Raw genomic sequence first — 18,122 nt, 5'->3', positions numbered from 1 at the left:
ATCCCACGAGGGAGCGGGGTATAGACATCTCGATGCCAGACTCAGAACATTCTCCGGCGCATACTTTCGCGTGACCGGTGGGATTCCGGTAGGATCGGCGTTGCTGTCTTGGATGCTTCGGATATGCCCGTCTTTGGTAAGGCCAGTTGCCAAGGAGTCTGCGTACTCTCTGAAGACTCTCTGAGAGTGTGACTGGGTCTTTCATGAGCTTGGCTTTTGCATGGCGTATTTTGGCGTTCTTCCTTGGTGGCGTGAAGAGGGGTGCAGATGTCAGATGCCAGGCACTAGATGTGCCGTGTAGAAGTGAGATGTGATAGGATGATAGAGTGACGGAGTGGCATCGGCCCCCGGTGGTTTATTTTCCGTTTGGGATCTGTGTGAACTCCTTTGGGCTCTTTGCATCGGATGTCGGGGTTGTGTCGGGGGTAGTTGTCGTGGCTTGATGGAGATATATCGGAGGATTTCTTTCTATGGAGAAGATCTGGCTCAACGGTCAGTGTGAGTGCCCCAGTGCACCATTGGTCTACTGGAAAGTATACAGACAGGATAATGGAACGTTAACTATCATTGTTCGTAAAAAAGAAAGCGCTGGCTACAATCGCTAAGCTCTGGCTAAGCTCTGGCTAAATCTGGCTCAAAAGCTGGAAATTCCCTGCATCGTCTACCTAGTGGTGAGACTCAATTCTCTGTCCTTCCTCGACATCAAGCATGCCGGTGTCCTCTGTGTTGTCGCCGCCAGCAAGAACTCGGGTACGGGGCAGGTGCTGGTCAGGACCACCGGGAGTTACAGCAACGACATTGTCATTCTCATCAACAAACTCGAAGTTGTATCGCGAAAGCAGGTGGGGAATGGCAGACAGCTGGGGTCCGTAGCGTGCGGTGTTGTCATAGAGCTCGAAGAGAGGGACGGCGAGCAGCTTCATGTTTTTGGGGACGGAGAGAACCTCTTCAATGGATTGTTAGCACGAGTCTCCCGTTGATTGTGAGAGGAAAGAAGGAACTCACTCTTCTTGGGCAGCTGGATCAAGTACAGCTTCTTGCACTCCTTGGGACGGGTCACATGTCCAGGCAGGAATGGGTACATGAAGGTCTCAAAGTTGGGGCGCCACCATTGCGCAAGTGTGTCACCGATGGTCCAGTCACCATTGACTCCCTCGCCGGAGAATTGCGATCCCACGGGGGCCAGGCGTTCGTTCAGGCGTTTCTTGAATCCGTCGATCTCATCGTCCTCGTGGTGGAGGTAGTCGCCAGGCCTGGAAGAGATGGTCAGAGTCGGCAATGCGCAATTGATTCCCTGGTGGTACGTACAGCTTGAAGAAAGCATTGGCAATCTGGAGCATCAGGACGTGAGGGTGGTTGTGCTCGTGGCAGACCAGGATGCCCTCCGCGGTGCGGCGCATACCATGGAGTTCATAGTGCTCCTCCAGGCGCTTCAGACGAGCTAGCACCGAAGGGTCCTCCTCAGGCTGAGTCTCCTTGGTGCCGAAAGTGTAGTTCGATAAGGGAAACAAGCGGATGGTCTCCGGTTGGAGTGCGGAGAAGTCCATGGGGAGGATGGGTCTAGGGGGTCAAAACAGTCAGCGAGTTGAGCATTGGAGGGACGCGAAATCACCCAAGACATCAAATTATACTCACGGGCGGTCGCTTTGCATCGCCGCGGCGGTGGTAGTAGCCATTTTGACGGAGTTTCGGAGGTTAGAATGCGCAGCCGAGAAGCTCAGCTTCGATATCGTTATCGCGTTATCGGCTCACCGCCCCCTCTAGGTCTGTTTACACCAACTTCAGCACTACGTCAATCCGTAAATTATGTGGGCTTCAGATTTCTAAGGAGAGTGGCATTGAAAGAGAAGGTATAGAGTACAGCGAGGGTATGGAATACATCAAGGGAGAAAATCCTGCCAAGAGAGGATCATATCTATATCTTCGTGGGAGAATTGCGTCTTCGCAGAGTCGCTCGAATGTTGTTGTGAATAGATTGGAGACATCATGGCCACCTTCTTAAACATATGAACGAGTCGTCCGAGGACTTCGTCGTAGTCCCTGTCAAAAGTGGTGAGTGAAAAGTTCCTCCCCTTGCAGCTTCACGTTAGAAGGCACAATAAGTCGGTAGGGATTCCCTATAGTTCAATCAAGTAACAATACCTTGCGTGTCCAAGATTAAATGCCATGAAACTGCATATAAACTGGAAAGCTTTTTTACTCTAACTCCTAGAGCCGAGGGATATCTCAATTAATATGCCCCAAGGTGTATTGTATGATTTATCAGATTCAGTCAATTACCAAGACTTTGATGCGCTTTATAGGTAAAATATAAAGTTAAACATAAGGTGAAACATGAGGTGAGATACGATACTAAAGATGCGCTAATCCTAACGCAAATGTTATACATCCACTGTCATATGGGGGTGTGTTATTAACATGATCCTACAAGGTATGTCCATTTCCTGATTCAAGGCTGACAATAAACGTGATTTCAATCAAATCTGTATTGGTAACTAGCACTCAAGTGGAATTAATCGGTTTCTGTAATATCCATGGATCCTACCACCCAACCCACTCACATGCACCAACCCCAACTCCTCAGCCCCAATAGTATCGCATACATGCTTACAGCTTGGCATCGAAATCCTCAAATTCCGTCAGATCCGTCACAGCAACAGGCCCAGTACTGACAGGTAGACTGGCTTTGAAAGTAGGCACATCGGTGACAGAAATCGTCTTGGACACAGTGCCGTTAGCCGGGCCCTGCTCGTCGGTACTGGACACCAGGCCCAATTCCTTCAATTGAGCCCCGAGATCTTGTTCCAGCTTCTTGATGACCGGTTCAACCTGCTGTGGGGATACTTGCATCTCGGTTGTGAGGAAAGCCCGGAGGACGAAGATCACTTGACTCTTGTCCACCACTGACAGTTCGATTTCATCAAAGGCAGTTGCGAAACGGGTGGGGTCCACCTGGAAGCCGGCGACATCAAGCTGCTTGCTCAAGGCGGTGACTAAACTGGTTCGCTTCTCGGATGGCTTGGATGCATCCGCCTGTGCATTCAGGTGGATGGCAAGCTTGGCGCGGGTTGTGGACGAGGGCTCAATGTACTGGCGGTAGAAAGCAATCAGATCTTCTTTGGTCAAAGTGCGCACGTTGGCGGCGTCTGTTTCGTGTTGCAGGAAATCGAAGTACTCGGATCCAACGTGCGACCAGTAGCGGTTAGTCTCAGAAGCCAGATTCTTGAGCTTCTCTAACCGCTTGTTGATGACACTACGCTTGTGTCCCTCGAACTCTTCCTCGGGCATCTTCTCAAGGATGGGACCGAACTCGCGGAGGAATGACTCAATGCGGGACTCAAGGTAAGGTGCTGAACGCTCACTCTGGATAATGACTCGGTAGCCGAGGGTGGTGGCGTTGTAGCGGGCACCGCTCCATACGACATATCCGAGCTGTTCCTTGCTACGGAGCTGGTCGAATGCAGGTTCATCAGTCAGCTGGGCGAAAAGCTGCAGCTTCGAGCGCAGGAGATCGTTGGAGAACAGCCCGATGTACAAGAAGTACTCGATGCAGTGGTTGACGTTGGCTGGGTCCTTGAGTGCGCGGGGGTAGGTATAGTTGCTTCCAGGAGGCAAAGTCATGTTCCGGCGCAGGTACCACTGCGATGGAGGCAGAGAGCGACCTCCCAAGACCTTCTCAATGGAGTCTGTCATGCGCAGAGCATCCTCCTTGTAAATGTTTCCGTGGGCAAGAACTTCAATATGGGTCTGTTCTAACAACTGGGGGAAGAACTTGATCACATCTTCGCACTCCACATGTTCCAACTCCTCGAGGTAGTGCTCGTTCACCCAGCCGCGCTCAGAGAGGAGGTATCGGGTGTAGTCGCCGACCTGGTAGTAAGGTTGCTGGTACTCAGCGTTGCGGAATGCACGCGTCAGGCGCTCCTTGATGATGTTGAACCGGTCTTGGTTGATTACAAGTCCGCGCATAGTGTTGAGGACCTTGTCCAGCAGGACAGACATCTTGTCGTTGTAACCAGCTACGGAAATATCCAATCCCAGAATGTTAGCCGACAGGTGGTAGTCCAGCCCAGCGAGTTCAGCATCGTATGAGTACTCATCCAGAGAATCTCTCACCAACTCGCTGTACAGTTTAGTCTTGATAAGATTGGCAGGCGTAGCCCACACCAGAGGGTTACGCAAGGTCACCTCAACAGTGGCCTTGGGTACCCAGAAGCGGTCATCCTTTTTGAACCACAGACGCACCCGGTCATCGTGGCGGATCAGCTTGGGGGTCTTGCTTGGCTCATCAACCTCCTTCTTTTCAACGGAGAGTCTCGTCGGCACAAACTCGTTGCGGTGGGGCATGTGAACGTTGGAAGTGCGAGTAGCCTCAGTCGAGTCAAGAGCCTTTTGGATTTCACCTAGGAACTCCTGAGGAATCTTCTCCACCTTGTACTCGGTGCCATACCACTTCTCCTTCTGATCCCAATTACCCGGGAAGTCTTGGGACACGATAATCAAGCGGAAGTTGTCAACGCGCAGGTAATCCAAAGCTTTCTTGATCAAGGCAGGATCGAAACGTCGTAGCAAGGATCCGCTCAGCAGCCATTCGCTAGGTAGCGACTTTTGCATGACGCTACTCAGGCGGCTGGTGAATCGACTCGCCGGGGTCTTCTGCTTGAATCGGAAGTCAACCTCGGCAAGATTCTTCATCTCGTCAAAGATCCACTGCTCTGGCTCGCGCTGCTTGATCATAGCAATGTACTCGAATACCACCTTGGCGACTTCCTGATACTCCTTCAGACCATCGGGAGTCAGTCGCACCGAAACTGTAAAGAATGCAGATCCGGGGCAGATGGGCATGGCCCCGGCAGAGAGACCATTGGCCCAACCCTTGTTCTTAAGGTAGGAAAGAACACTTCCTGGACCCTCGTGTCCAATAAGATGACTGATGTACCGACTAGGCTGGGTATCATGGAGATCCTCCTCATCAAGGAAGGGGAAGTACATATCCATAGATCGGGTATCCATGACTGGCTTGGCAAAGACCTGAGTGCACATATCCTCCTCAGTGAAAGGTTGGACATCATCCCATCGATTCTGAGCCAGGTTTTTGTTCTCAATGTCAGAGAAAAGCTCAGCCACCCATTCCTCCAATGTGTCCAAGGACTCTCGTCCCAGGACGACCAACTTCGCCCGATTGGCGGAGTAATGCTTCTCATAGAAACGAATGAATTCACTGCGGACTTCTAGACCGCGTTTCTGCGGGTCTTCCTTCAGCGTCTGCAGATTACCAGTCGAGAAATGGTGGTAAGGATGTTGAGGGTTGGAAAGAGACTTGTTCAATTGCATCAACCGCCACAAGTCACTCTGGAGATTCTTCTTATTTTCCGAGTCCACAGCCTGCAGTTCTCGGTCCAGAGTCGACTCTAGGAATAACGGTGAAACAAAGAACTGAGCGAACCGATCCAAAGCACCGTAGAGAGGCGACTTGCCCTCTAACCCACTCCCATTCACCAAAGTTCCATTCCCGTTTGTCTCGGCCGGGGTACTCTCTCCGCTGGACTTAGGTGGACTCGAGTCGCCCGTGGCAGACACTTCGAAGAAATAGTTCGTTTCTGTGGCCGCTGTGTATGCATTCGATGAGCCGGAGTGGGCCGCTAGGTACTGGTTGTATGCGTTTTCCTTGGGATACTGCCCATCTATGAGCTTTGGTCCAACCGACAAATCATGGAAGGAAACGACGGAAATCAGGCCCGGCTTACCTTCTTGGTGCCCATGAACAGCAAATGCTCTACGGCATGAGCCATCCCTGGCATATCGTCTTCATCGGAGAAGTTGCCCACATTGACGTTAACGGCTGCACTGGCCTTATCGGTGTCCGGATCATGAACTAGTAGAGCTTCCAGTTTGTTCGGCAGGCGAATGACGCGATATGAGCGATCGTCAAGCTCTGGCTTCTCCAGATGCTCTGCAATGCGCTCGATTGGAGCCATGGTAAAGGCGGTTGTGTAGGTAGGGGAATGCGAGAAAGTCCGTTTCAGAATCGGGAAAAACAAGGATCGCGAGGCGCGCAGCGAATCGGGACGTCGAGCTAGACTGAGACTGAGGAGACTGAGACCGTTGTGACACAGTATAGCTGGGGACCTTGTAGGCATTCGTTGCCAGGGGAAATACCAATGACGTGACCACAAATTCCAATGCGAAGTATGAGACGATGTGCAGGACGTTCCCGTTATATTCAATCTATAGAGAGAAGAGAAGATGAAAGAAGACCCGAGAGTCGTGATGATAAAGCGAGTACTGCCCGGGGGCGGTGATGACGAGCCCTAAGAGCATCAACAAGCGCCGGCATTTCATGTCAGGCATCAGCCATGACAAGGCAGTCTTTACAAGGCAACTTTGGGCGCTTAGATCGCGATTCATCATTCAATTGGATTTCCTTTAGGATCTGCTAGGGTCTTCATTGGATCCACGTCTGATATCTCCAGAGCCTCTCCCCCACGTTCGGCATTGCCCCTCCCCCAGATCAAACCGATCAACTAAATCCGGCGCTTAACACTTCGCCGCACAAAGGTTCAAATTGATACTCGAGCCAGATCCACAATTCTTAGTCTGGCTTCCACCGGGATTCACCCCCTGGGTCCAACAAATGTTCGAACACTTCGTATCCGAGGGCCTGACGACCATAGTCTTGCCAGAGAATGGGTCGCCAAAGACATCCGACAGATCATACCAGACCGTGCCAGGGTCAAGGGTATAAGCAAAGTTGGTCTGTGGACTGCCGTTGTACAGCCCGTTCGCGACGGTGGTGATCTTGAGCGCGATGCCGCCGGAGGCTGCGTCGTGGTGCAGGAGCTCGGTGTAGCTGCCGCCGGGCGCGATGGTCTTCTGGGGTCCCACACTGCCACCGACAGACCAGAGGTAGACGGGGAAGTTGCAGTGGTTGGTGACGACTGCGTTGCCGACTGCGCTGGCGAACGGGGCCAGGGCTGCGACGGAGGCGATGATTGTGGCAAAGTGCATCTTGCTTGATTGGCCTTGAATGATACTGATAATTGTCTGATTGAAATGGAGAGAACGCGTCTTTCGAGGCAGACTCGATCTCCTTTATATATGCCTTTGTTGGCTGGGTAGAGTCTGCCCGGACTCACCTTGCTCTGTTAGCGATTGGAGTATGCCATGAGGAAACACACGACACTTCGAGTCTGAGACATTTCACCCTCCAACTCGAACTAATCGAGGCACGAATCCTCCAACCCGCTTAGAATATTTCATCACAAGACCTGGAGAAGCCATTTCGTCTAACCCCGCATCTCGCAGTGGTTGACAAGACCGAGTCAATACGAGAAAAAGAGTCCACGGAAGCAGGGAAGAAATACGATGTCTCAGTATGTCGAGCATTTCGAGCATTGCGTGCATTCTGTGTCTTTCGTGATCCATTAGAAAGAGTATCTGAAGTCAAGGGTGGAGAAGGACAAAGAGTTTGTTTTTCTTGTTTTCCGGGGAAGTGAGACATAGTTACATTTGGCTGTAGATCTCCTGGTTGAGACTGTCGAGGATCGTAAAGGGACATTGGGGAAGGTAGTCTTCGCTGGACTGTTGCATTCGGCTCAGACAAGTGCTGGAATGTCTCTGATTTCACACGAGCGTGCAACAAAGTCTCGCGTACATGTAGCTTATGCGTCGGCCTATGTTCAACCCAGTAACAGGCTCAAATATCTCATTAAGGCTATAAAAATTTCTCCCAATATTGCAACGCTCTTTGCAAAATTCCAATTCACTCGGCTTCATCGCTCTCGTGAGTGTCGGCTCGGTCGGAAATCCACTGGTAGACCTGCTCCTTATGCTCGGCTAGCATGCCACTCAGATCGGACTTGGGAGAATGCACCAGTTGGCCATATCGTTTAGAATGACGTCTGTCTGCGCTTGACCAAAGGCCGTGCGATTCTGCAACGAAGACGATAGAGTTCTGGTATTCAACATTAGTTTGGTATATGATTAGTGTGGTGATTTAGTATCTTACCTCTCTGTACCATTTGGACAACCAGGTCTGGGTACTTGATTTGATTGCGCGGATTGGGTTCTCGGCCACAAAAGAGATGACACCGTTGACTCGCTTGTACAGATTTTCTGAAGTTGTTAGCAGGGATCCACTTATCCATTTTGATAGGCTTGCTCACCCCTGTTGATCAAAAGATTCGCGACGCCGTAGAATGCATTGCCCACGCCGAGAAGGAAAATATCAGTGGCCTGGTTAGCACTGCAGATGTTTTAGTTGGAACTAGCCAAAAGTTGGATAGATTGTCTTACTCGATGTAGTTGTCCCACAGGTATGCAGCCAGCTCCTCAGTCGCAGTTGGACGATCAAAATCTTCTGGCTCGTATCGACCAGACGGCTGCGAACGGTCAGATCAGGGAGATGTCTCGGGAGTGGGTTAACTTACAATCTCTTTCGATATGTGCTTGGGAATGTTAACATCGATTACAGCGTACCCTTTACCAACAATCCAGGCGATGTAATCCTTCAATGAATCAGCCTTCGTCTTGGTTAGCAGATGTTGAGCTGCGACGGACGTTTTGATGACTTACCATCCAGACATTGTGGGTTTCCAGCTTATTTGTGACCGGATGAGCCTCGCCCATGATCTCAGGCCTACATAGTCAGCACGGCCGTTCCAATGGTGCCAAATATTCAAAACTTACGGGTCATGGAAGATGACAACGAGTGGCACTTCCTGCGTGTAATTCGGACTGCCAGATGTAAGATTCAAGCAATGACAATGATTTCATGTGACAGCTTACCTCGCCAGGACCTGCTTATCAAATGATTTCGAAATGGCTGTGCGATATATGAAGAGGGGCGTGAGCTTGCAGGACTCGTAAAGCTGATTCGCTTGGTAAACCCGGAGGATATCGTGAAGCCGATCTCCGGACATGGCATGAGAGCTCGTCTTGGGGTACAACCGACTCCAGTACCGAGATTGAATGCTTCGCACACGGCGCACCGTGTTAACGGCTGCATCCGTCGGAGAGCTCTTGGCTAAACGTTCCGGTGGTTCGCCCATGAGTGTCTTGGTCACTGCCAACGCCGACTTTGAGATGGACTTGAAATTATATCCTCCCTATTTAGATGATTAGTAAAGTCGCTCATGCATTGCAACGAAAAGATCTTACCTCCAGACAGACAGCAATCTTTCCGTGAGAAAGAGTCATGAGCATGTGGGTCATCTGTGCATAACAAGATGGAGAGACAAAGCAACCACCAAGTACATCGCCGGCTGCAGCGTCGAATCCAGCAGCAACTGTATTTCTTAGTGAGAGTCTTTTAGAAAGTGGCAGTATTCTTACCAATCACCAAGTCGGGATCGAATTCCTGAGCAATGGGCATGACTACTTCCTGGAAAGCAAACATGTAGTCCGCATCACCCATGCCCTGATCAGGCCAGGGAATGTTGACATTTCTATCAAGTGTCAGCATATAGTCACATATTCATTGTACATATCCATGTACGGACCTTCCAGTTCCAGGACCAGAGCCACACTGATCCCAGTCTCCAGCGGGACCACCGGGGTAGAAACGACCATCTTGGTGAACATGGAGAGAGATGTAAAGAACATTAGGGTCGTCATAAAAGGCTTTTTGGATGCCATTTCCTGCAAAGTCTCAGTCAATGCTATCACTGGTCTCCTGGCAGTGAGGCTTACCATGATGAACATCCCTATACCTAGTCAGTACTGACACAACATCAATATACGGGGAATACATACCAATCAAGAATCATAATCTTTCGACAAGCATCTCCAAGCTTCCGCTGGCAAACACGCGCCGCGACCGAGACATTGTTGAAAAGACAAAATCCCATAGCGGCATCATCCTCAGCGTGATGACCCGGCGGACGAATTACAGCGATGGCATTCTTGACCTGGCGTTGAGCAACAGCCATGCAAGTCTCGATTGCCCCCCGGCAGATAAGAGAGCCGTCGAAAAGGTCAGTTTGTTGAAGTAGATGGAATCGCGGTTTTCCTCTAGTTTGATGAGTGTATCATCTGACATATCTATCAAGCACGTTTAGTGTCATTCATCCTCTTTTACACGCGGTACTTACCTTTGGTGCTGTGCACAAAGGCGTAGTGTGCATCGGTGTGAATGAGAGTGATCTCATCTTCGACCGCATAACGGGCAGCAATACGTTGCAGAGCTCGCGGTGCCAACGGCTGAGATGACTCTTCGTCATCGACAAGACCGGCGCGGCAAAGCTCTTTGTAAATGTAGTAGATGCGCCTGGGATCTTCTGGGTGGACATCGCTCTTTGGATGAACTTCACAGTGCCAGCGCATGCGGTGATCATAACATAGACCAGTGGCTAGTGATGCCACTGGCAAACCTCCTCGAAGAGTAAGCTCCTCATCGGAACCAGACCAGTCTGAGTTGACTTCGGCTGGGCTGTCACGCTTTGCTTCATCGGTGGATATGCTATCACCGTCACCGGGCTTTCGGCGAGCCATACCTGCTAAAGAATCTGGAGATGCAGATGTTGGAGGGATGAAAGGTGTAAAGTTGGGGTGAGGGTGATTGCTCAGATTGGGAGGAGGAACTTGGGTGATGGATGTGCGGGAAGGAAGAGAATGGGAGTTAGCCATCACTGTGTCCTCGTCCTCATCCATAATGTGAAAGCTCTTTGTGGTCACTACTTGGCGCTAGGATCTCATCAGGCCCTTCAATAGATGTCCTAGACAGATGAAGCTTATGAAGGCTTGTTCCTTCGTTCGGTGATACACTTCCCCGAAAAGAAGAAAGAAGATCGGTCAAATGTTCCAAGTATTGATCAGATCTTCAATATCCCCAATGAATAGGAGAATGACTTGGATATGACATGCGCAAGCCCAGTGAGCTATACAATCGCCTCCTGCCTTAGATAGGCCAGCCGAGTTGCAAGCTCAGGACAAGTCAAGTGAAAGCGACCGCCAAGTGAGACTGCTGCAGAAGTAGTGCACAGACTGTTGTTCCAGTGGTGGACACAACAGAAAAATGAAATAGTTCAATTGTCCGAGACAATGAGGGTTGAATGGATGCGTATGTTGGATCCCTTTTGGGCCTGTCTTTCTTATTGCCAGGCATTATCCACCTGACCGCTTTTGATCACCGCCGCCTGATCTAGACTAATGAGAGACAGTATAGAGGGCCTTTGGTGATTCAGTATGGCTGACTCATCTCTGTTCACATTATAGATGGCCTATCTATCGGCTTGCTTTCGGCCTGTCTACAACAGCTTTGTTATCTTTGAAAATATTATCCTTGTGTAAGTTTTCATGGCAATAGTGACTAGAAGCTATCTGCCGGTTGCCTATCATAGGTATTAGCAGGAGATATGGATCTCAACCATGCTGTCTACGATGGAAGATTGAGAAAGAGGGCTAAGATCGAGGTCTAGACTCTTATAGAGAGTGACCTGGCCAAATGAACTGGCCGAGACGAGAACTCGACCAAATATAACCCTTTGGACGCGACTGTAATCTCTGCTCGGTAGCACATGCAGGTGCCATGACAGAGTCACTGACTCGCGTCCCTCGGATGTTACATCATGCCATCTTCTCAAGTCAAGCAGGCTACTTTGATGTTGGACTATTGCACGACTACTGGTAACAATTGTAAACGTAAAATGTATTGATTCATTAAATGACGTTATCATCTGATTTTTTTCTATAAGGAGAAAAAACCCAGTCCAGTCCACAGATCTAAACAGTAGATTTCATCCCCTCAAAGAACACTCCTGGCCCCAGGACGCCGTCCTGATTCCTATTTGCTGTCGACGGAGGCAATGTAGGAGATGAGGTCAACAACACGGTGAGAGTAACCCCACTCGTTGTCGTACCAGGAAACCAACTTGATGAAGTTGGCGTTGAGGGCAATACCGGCCTTGGCATCGAAGATGGAGGAGTGGTCGTCACCGTTGAGGTCAGTGGAGACGATCTCGTCCTCGGTGTATCCGAGGATTCCCTTGAGCTCGCCCTCGGAGGCGGCCTTGACGACAGCCTTGATCTCTTCGTAGGAAGCACCCTTCTCGATGCGGCAGGTGAGGTCGACAACGGAGACGTTGGCGGTGGGGACACGCATGGCCATACCGGTGAGCTTGCCGTTCAGGGCGGGGATGACCTTACCGACAGCCTTGGCGGCACCGGTGGAGGAGGGGATGATGTTCTGGGCCGCAGTACGGCCACCACGCCAGTCCTTGGAGGAAGGAGCGTCGACGGTCTTCTGGGTGGCGGTGTAAGAGTGAACAGTGGTCATGAGACCCTCAACGATACCGAAGTTGTCGTTGATGACCTTGGCGAGGGGAGCAAGGCAGTTGGTGGTGCAAGAAGCGTTGGAGAGGACGTTGACGTCCTTGGTGTAGGAGGAGTTGTTGACACCCATAACGTACATGGGAGCATCGGCGGAGGGGGCAGAGATGATGACCTTCTTGGCACCACCCTTCAAGTGAGCAGCGGCCTTCTCCTGGGTGGTGAAGACACCGGTGGACTCGACAATGTACTCAGCCTTGGCGGAGGACCAGGGGATGGCGGCGGGGTCACGCTCAGCGAAGAAGGTAACCTTCTTGCCGTTGACAACGAGACCGTCATCAACAGCCTTGATGTCACCCTTGAACTGACCGTGGGTGCTGTCGTACTTGAGCATGTAGGCCTATTCCAGATCCATTAGTTCTCGGTTGGTCAGGTTCGTCGTTTGGGGGGGTCACCTACAGCGTAGTGGGTCTCAATGAAAGGGTCGTTGACGGCAACAACCTCGACATTGGGGTCGTTGATGCTAAAGACATTGGTTAGATGGGGGAACTTGTTTGTGTATGGGGGATCGTAAATTGAGTGACACTCACGCATTGCGGAAGACCTGGGGTATTGTTAGTCTGGAGCATTGACTGGGGATGATAAGGGGGAACGTACAATGCGGCCAATGCGACCGAATCCGTTGATACCGACGTTAACAACCATGATGGCGGTTTACTAAAAGACAATCTGTTAGTGGGATTGAAGAGAATGGACGGAGCTGACCTACTGAAGAAAGTAGATGAGTAATGGAGAAGATAGTGAAGGAGGATGAGAAGAAGAAGAAAAAGCTGGCGGGGGAGGGGGGAAAGAAGTAAGTTAATGACTGACGCAACGGACCGATCACCCCTCACCGAGCAGACCAGACGGGGATTGCCAGGTCTCCTGCAGCTCTCTTCCTTTTCCCGACTGTTGCCGCTCAGCCTGCCCAGGCAACCTTTCCGGTTTCATACACCGGGCAAAGCAGGAGGAGTCACGATATTTGTCTGCCCATCGCCCCTCGGTAGCTCCCGTTCTACCAATGAGAGCTCTTGACGACGTAGTCGGGTTACTTTAACCTCGGAGCTATTCTCGAGAATGTTTTGCCTGGAAGTCGGGAGAATGAATATCACGATAATCACGATAATCTACTACGTAAGGCATGACCAGATTCCGAGGGGGAGAGGGTTGGCATACGGGATTGGAGGGGTTGGGGGGTTGGAGGGTTGGAGGGGTAGTGGATGATGCTCTGACTTTGGAGGGGCAACTGGGGACACTGGGGGTGGACTATACTGTACAGAGTACGTCTCAGCCCAATTCGATGGGATACACTACACAAATCAATCACTACCCGTTTCAATCCATACAGACTCCTGTACTCTATACTTCCAGCCCTTGGGTCCCCAACATAAGCGGAGTCAGACTTGAGCGGTGGACCGATCGAGTATGGACCATATAAGAATGGGGCTCCCCGTCCTGAAAACAGTCACCGGGGGATAGCACGGGGTCGAGCAAATTTTTTCTATTTGATTGTTGATATGATTGAGGCGACTGAGATTATAAATCGAGATTCGGTGTCTGCTCAGGTGTTTGGAGTTACTGTGAGCTGAGAGCTACAGTGTATTTCTCAGCCACACCTGCACTGGGTATGTCACTGTGGCGAGGTCAGATGTTACAGTGTCAGGTGTCAAGGCGTCAAGGCGTCAAGGTGTCCAGTCGAGGTGGCAAGGCCCTCAGGCAACACGGCAACACGGCACCAAGGTGTCATCTCTTATCGGTGGAATCTCATGGAAATTGATAGTGGCGCAATCACAACACAAAGTACCCGACTACGGCGTACGGTCATACGTGAGGAGGATAGCACAGATGGGACTTGATTACTCGTGTCATTAACAATGATTAACAATATCCAGCCGACGAAAACGACCCAAGATGATTTATAGTACAAGGAGAAGATAATCTATGATCCGGGAATCTCAGAAGGGCCATGACAGAACAAGCCTCTCTTTACTCCTCCTTGACACCACCTCGCCAGTTCTTCTCAGCACTCTCAATGGAGGCCTTGTCACTCTTGGGCTGACCGGCGGACATGAAGCCACCACCAGCCTTGAAGGGACGGGCGAGGTCACCGGTGGCGGGCTTGCCGAAGACGTGGATCTTGACCAGGTTGGACTCGAGGGCGCCCTTGAGGGGAATGATGGACTGGATCAGGAGAGGGTTGGTGTACTTCATGTACAAGTGCATCACTCCCATCATGCCAACTCCCATCAGCTGGCTGCGGATCGCCTGGCGAAGCTGGCCCTTATCGTAGTCCATGTTGGTGGTGGTCACGGGCTTGGGCTCCTCGGTGCTACCCATGGGAGCGGGCTCCACGTATTTCAGGGTAGTCATATCTAATAAGGATCAGTGTTGGTTCGGGTTCTGTGGGGGAGGCACGCGACATACCCTTCTTTTGGCCGATCTTCAACTGGGTCCACAGGTGAATGACCATGATCAGGACGTTGGAGAGGATATAGCATCCGCGCACCAGCATCAGGACCTGAGGATCCTCAAAGGGAACCTTCTTGGCCAGCTGCATCATCACCAAGATGATGGCGAGGTTGGTGCTAAATCATGTTAGTCAAGGAAAAGAGAGGATGTCGAGCAAGAAGGCAAGCATACATTTGAGGAGACACCATTTTGCCGATTGTTCTGGGGAAATTTGAGTATGGGGGAGTACGGAGTTCACGTAAAACTTGAGACGCGGGCCACCTGGCATTTCGGGAACTGCGAGGCGGAGCGGATGAACTGCTGTGCCGATCTGCCTCAGGCGGGATAGTCACGTGCAGACCCTGGTGATTCTGATGGTCCAGCTTCAAACCAGACCAGCTGCAATGGCAAAATCCAACCACCACCACTCAACGGGTCTCCTAGTCTGGCTGGCTGTTACACAATGCTCTGGTCTAGAGAAATCAGAGAGACTGAGAATTGATGCCAATGACCCCTTTAGCCAAGTGTGACATTCATTGCCGCCATGCTCAAGACACCTTCTGGCATCCCCCACCATGACATCTATGGCTCACATAACACAACTGCAAACTATAAGACAGCAGTCTCGACTTACTTTGCAGCAACTAATCTAGATATCCTTGATATTTGAGGATCGCAGAGCATTCGCAGGTTGCAACCTCAGTGGTATACCTAGCTTCCGCTTTGGGCCTAGCGTCGAACGGCGCAAGTGTTTTTGGCTCAGCCGACATTTCTGACTTCTCCATCCATCAACAACGCGTGCCTACTTTGAGCCTCCACATCAACTTCTTTCCGTCTTACTCTCTATCAACTCTTTATTTCCTTGCGATAATCATCCTTTGCAATGCCTGGCGGAAAGGGAAAGTCTATCGGTGGAAAGGGCGGAAAGGGTGATGCTGCGGGGAAGGCCCAGAAGTCTCACAGCGCAAAGGCTGGTCTGCAGGTGGGTTGTTTCTGATTGTGATTCTTCGCTGGTAGTTTGGGAGGTGTGTCGCCGAGGTGGTTCTGCGATGTTGGCGATGAGCTGGTCGATGAAACTAGCCCACGACGCGTCGACTCAGCCCCTCGTCATTACTCAAAAGGGGGGCAAGGTCGTGGACTGTTGTCAAGCAGTGTCGCTTTATTGTCGCATGACCTCTACTCCGACCGTACCCCAAGTCCGGTGTCTCGCTCGACGCGATTGCTAATATGAAGCACTTTTAGTTCCCCTGCGGTCGTGTGAAGCGTTTCTTGAAGAACAACACTCAGAACAAGATGCGTGTCGGTGCTAAGGGTATGTCGCGACTGTTACTCTGCTCATTCAGCCCAGGTTGCTTATTCGGTTTCTTCTCTAGCTGCCGTCTACGTGACCGCCGTGCTCGAGTACCTCACTGCCGAAGTCCTGGAATTGGCCGGCAACGCCGCCAAGGACCTGAAGGTCAAGCGTATCACGCCTCGTCACTTGCAACTCGCCATCCGTGGTGATGAGGAACTGGACACTCTTATCCGCGCGACCATCGCCTTCGGTGGTGTCCTGCCCCGCATCAACCGCGCGCTGCTCCTGAAGGTCGAGCAAAAGAAGAAGGGTGGCCTCCTCGAATAAATCAATACCGGAAAGAGAAGCAGGATGGGCGCGGGTGGTTCCCTTCAACACACAACTCCAACTCTCGACTCCTACTGATCTCCGGTCCATCCGGTGTCCATCTTTCCACTCTCTCGTCTTTGTTCTTAACGGCGCTTCACCTTGATGTCTTTTCTGATATTCCCCGGTCTTTGCTTTCTATTCTTTCTGTCTTTCCAAGTTCATAGGGCGCTTTAATGGGAAAATGGGGATATCCTGGTAGGGAATTTACTGCTTCGATGCTTTAATTTTTGTGTGTGTGTATAGTACGTGTAGTTATTAGTAGTTGTGTTTACGACAATTTTGAATCTCTCACTTTTGGCCCAGTAGGACATTGCTTAGGTGTGACCTAGTATAGGAGATATTGTCGCGCAATCAGCCCACCAATACGTGTTACATTCCAGGCAACATAACAAGATGCTGAAGTCTCCACTGTAAAACTTGATCCCATCTGATGACATAATTCCAATGCATAACTTAACCTTAGTTATAACGTTCACGCTGGATAGATCTCCGTCGATATTCAAGGGTCTTGGTTTTGTCACGGAGAGTGTCAAGGCGGGCCAGGCACGGGGGATCGGCAGGGACAGTCATGCATAACTCGGTAAACACAGCAACCGCGATATTCCTTGGCATTTCGGGCTACGGGCAGGGATTCACCTTTGCAGTTTGCGCTCAAGGGCTTCAAGGCCGAGGATTGCAGTCAGAGAGATCCAAGTACGGAAGTGAATGGGGACTTTGAAAGCTACTATCCAAGTACTCAGCATAAAACCAAATCATTCCTACGCTAGTCAGTCTAATGGTAAAAGGTACATGGATTGTTAAGATCGGTGAAAAGTGGAAAACAGAATGCCTCAACTGTAAGATACCGAACATAGAGGGATTCTCCATCACGGGAGTATATCAGGACCGAGACGAGAACAGGATGCATTACACTCCACACCCGAGCAGGTAAAGTACTCGAATGAAAGAGTTAGAGTGGTCGAGTTCGCCCAAGGCCCCCTTCCCGCGAGACGACATCAGATCAAAAGAGGAAAACAGTAAGCACGCGGAAATAAGGGCGAAAAGTAGAGTAGAGTGAAACAGAATGAGAAGACATGTCACAACCACCCTCCCAGAGCCGAACATGAATTTCCGGGTGGAAACGGCTGGGGAGGGCGGGCCAGAAACATTAAAACAGATGCGAGTCACCCCATGTACAAACTGAACAGACAAGAATATGCAAGATGCTGGTATTTGTCGTTTCTCTGGCCTGTCGGCCGAGGGTCTTTTTGAGTTGTCATTCTTCGTATGCGTCCCGGTATCACCAGGGGGGCGTTCGGGGTCGTCAGGAATTCGTTCCGCGAGAGACAGCATAATAGAAAGCCATGGATTTGCATGCAAGGCGCCCGCAATATCAGAAAGTGTTGAAAAATGAAAAATTGAAAATGGGAAAAAAAAAAGGAAGAATGTGAATAAAGAACAAAGTCCAGAGTTCCCTCGGAACACTGTGAGTCGGAAAGTTCAAAAAAAAGCACGTCCAAACTGCGTCGGTTGGGCTGCCCCAAAAAAGAAGCGTCTAAAACTTGGCTGGATCAGCGAAACAAAGGATTTTCTGGTCTTTTTTTTGGTGTCATCTCGTCATCCCTCATCGAATCGTAAGCCGGTAATTCGCAGAACAGGGCCTCGTAATACAAGTCGTATTCGTGTCGCGGCAAATCAGTCGGATGCTGGCAAAAAAGTGGGGGAG

General features: G+C 50.7%; 7 protein-coding genes across 7 annotated transcripts; 1 reads left to right on the top strand and 6 right to left on the bottom strand.

Moving 5' to 3' along the window:
* Positions 1 to 665: 665 nt before the first annotated feature.
* On the bottom strand, positions 666 to 1,676 carry N7511_000063 (cleavage and polyadenylation specificity factor subunit 5; the record flags this gene model as incomplete). Its single annotated transcript, XM_057122488.1, has 4 exons — positions 666 to 946; positions 1,006 to 1,253; positions 1,309 to 1,560; positions 1,636 to 1,676. The coding sequence occupies 4 exons, from the start codon at positions 1,674 to 1,676 to the stop codon at positions 666 to 668; spliced, it is 822 nt and encodes a 273-aa protein (XP_056988221.1).
* Positions 1,677 to 2,607: 931 nt separating this feature from the next.
* On the bottom strand, positions 2,608 to 5,978 carry N7511_000062 (uncharacterized protein; the record flags this gene model as incomplete). Its single annotated transcript, XM_057122487.1, has 2 exons — positions 2,608 to 5,667; positions 5,748 to 5,978. The coding sequence occupies 2 exons, from the start codon at positions 5,976 to 5,978 to the stop codon at positions 2,608 to 2,610; spliced, it is 3,291 nt and encodes a 1,096-aa protein (XP_056988220.1).
* A 559-nt stretch (positions 5,979 to 6,537) lies between these two features.
* Positions 6,538 to 7,008, bottom strand: N7511_000061 (putative BYS1 domain protein; the record flags this gene model as incomplete). Its single annotated transcript, XM_057122486.1, has 1 exon — positions 6,538 to 7,008. One exon carries the CDS (start codon positions 7,006 to 7,008, stop codon positions 6,538 to 6,540), a length of 471 nt encoding a protein of 156 aa, XP_056988219.1.
* A 754-nt stretch (positions 7,009 to 7,762) lies between these two features.
* On the bottom strand, positions 7,763 to 10,650 carry hdaA (histone deacetylase hdaA; the record flags this gene model as incomplete). The annotated part of the gene is made up of 14 exons (XM_057122485.1): positions 7,763 to 7,954; positions 8,009 to 8,115; positions 8,166 to 8,245; positions 8,296 to 8,381; positions 8,430 to 8,522; positions 8,575 to 8,638; positions 8,689 to 8,736; positions 8,788 to 9,107; positions 9,160 to 9,287; positions 9,334 to 9,446; positions 9,501 to 9,639; positions 9,691 to 9,704; positions 9,754 to 10,011; positions 10,079 to 10,650. 14 exons carry the CDS (start codon positions 10,648 to 10,650, stop codon positions 7,763 to 7,765), a joined length of 2,214 nt encoding a protein of 737 aa, XP_056988218.1.
* Positions 10,651 to 11,782: 1,132 nt separating this feature from the next.
* On the bottom strand, positions 11,783 to 12,972 carry gpdA (glyceraldehyde 3-phosphate dehydrogenase GpdA; the record flags this gene model as incomplete). The annotated part of the gene is made up of 4 exons (XM_057122484.1): positions 11,783 to 12,667; positions 12,727 to 12,790; positions 12,858 to 12,871; positions 12,925 to 12,972. 4 exons carry the CDS (start codon positions 12,970 to 12,972, stop codon positions 11,783 to 11,785), a joined length of 1,011 nt encoding a protein of 336 aa, XP_056988217.1.
* Positions 12,973 to 14,292: 1,320 nt separating this feature from the next.
* On the bottom strand, positions 14,293 to 14,963 carry N7511_000058 (PHO88 family protein; the record flags this gene model as incomplete). The annotated part of the gene is made up of 3 exons (XM_057122483.1): positions 14,293 to 14,678; positions 14,731 to 14,891; positions 14,947 to 14,963. 3 exons carry the CDS (start codon positions 14,961 to 14,963, stop codon positions 14,293 to 14,295), a joined length of 564 nt encoding a protein of 187 aa, XP_056988216.1.
* A 646-nt stretch (positions 14,964 to 15,609) lies between these two features.
* On the top strand, positions 15,610 to 16,375 carry htz1 (histone H2AZ; the record flags this gene model as incomplete). The annotated part of the gene is made up of 3 exons (XM_057122482.1): positions 15,610 to 15,736; positions 15,997 to 16,066; positions 16,128 to 16,375. The coding sequence occupies exons 1-3, from the start codon at positions 15,638 to 15,640 to the stop codon at positions 16,373 to 16,375; spliced, it is 417 nt and encodes a 138-aa protein (XP_056988215.1). The 5' UTR covers positions 15,610 to 15,637.
* Positions 16,376 to 18,122: the final 1,747 nt, after the last annotated feature.

Source organism: Penicillium nucicola (assembly GCF_028828085.1).
Source record: "Penicillium nucicola strain IBT 29836 chromosome Unknown utg000001l, whole genome shotgun sequence".
Lineage (NCBI taxonomy): Eukaryota > Fungi > Ascomycota > Eurotiomycetes > Eurotiales > Aspergillaceae > Penicillium > Penicillium nucicola.
Note: the sequence above shows the minus strand (reverse complement) of the source record. Positions and strands in the feature narration are given on the sequence as shown.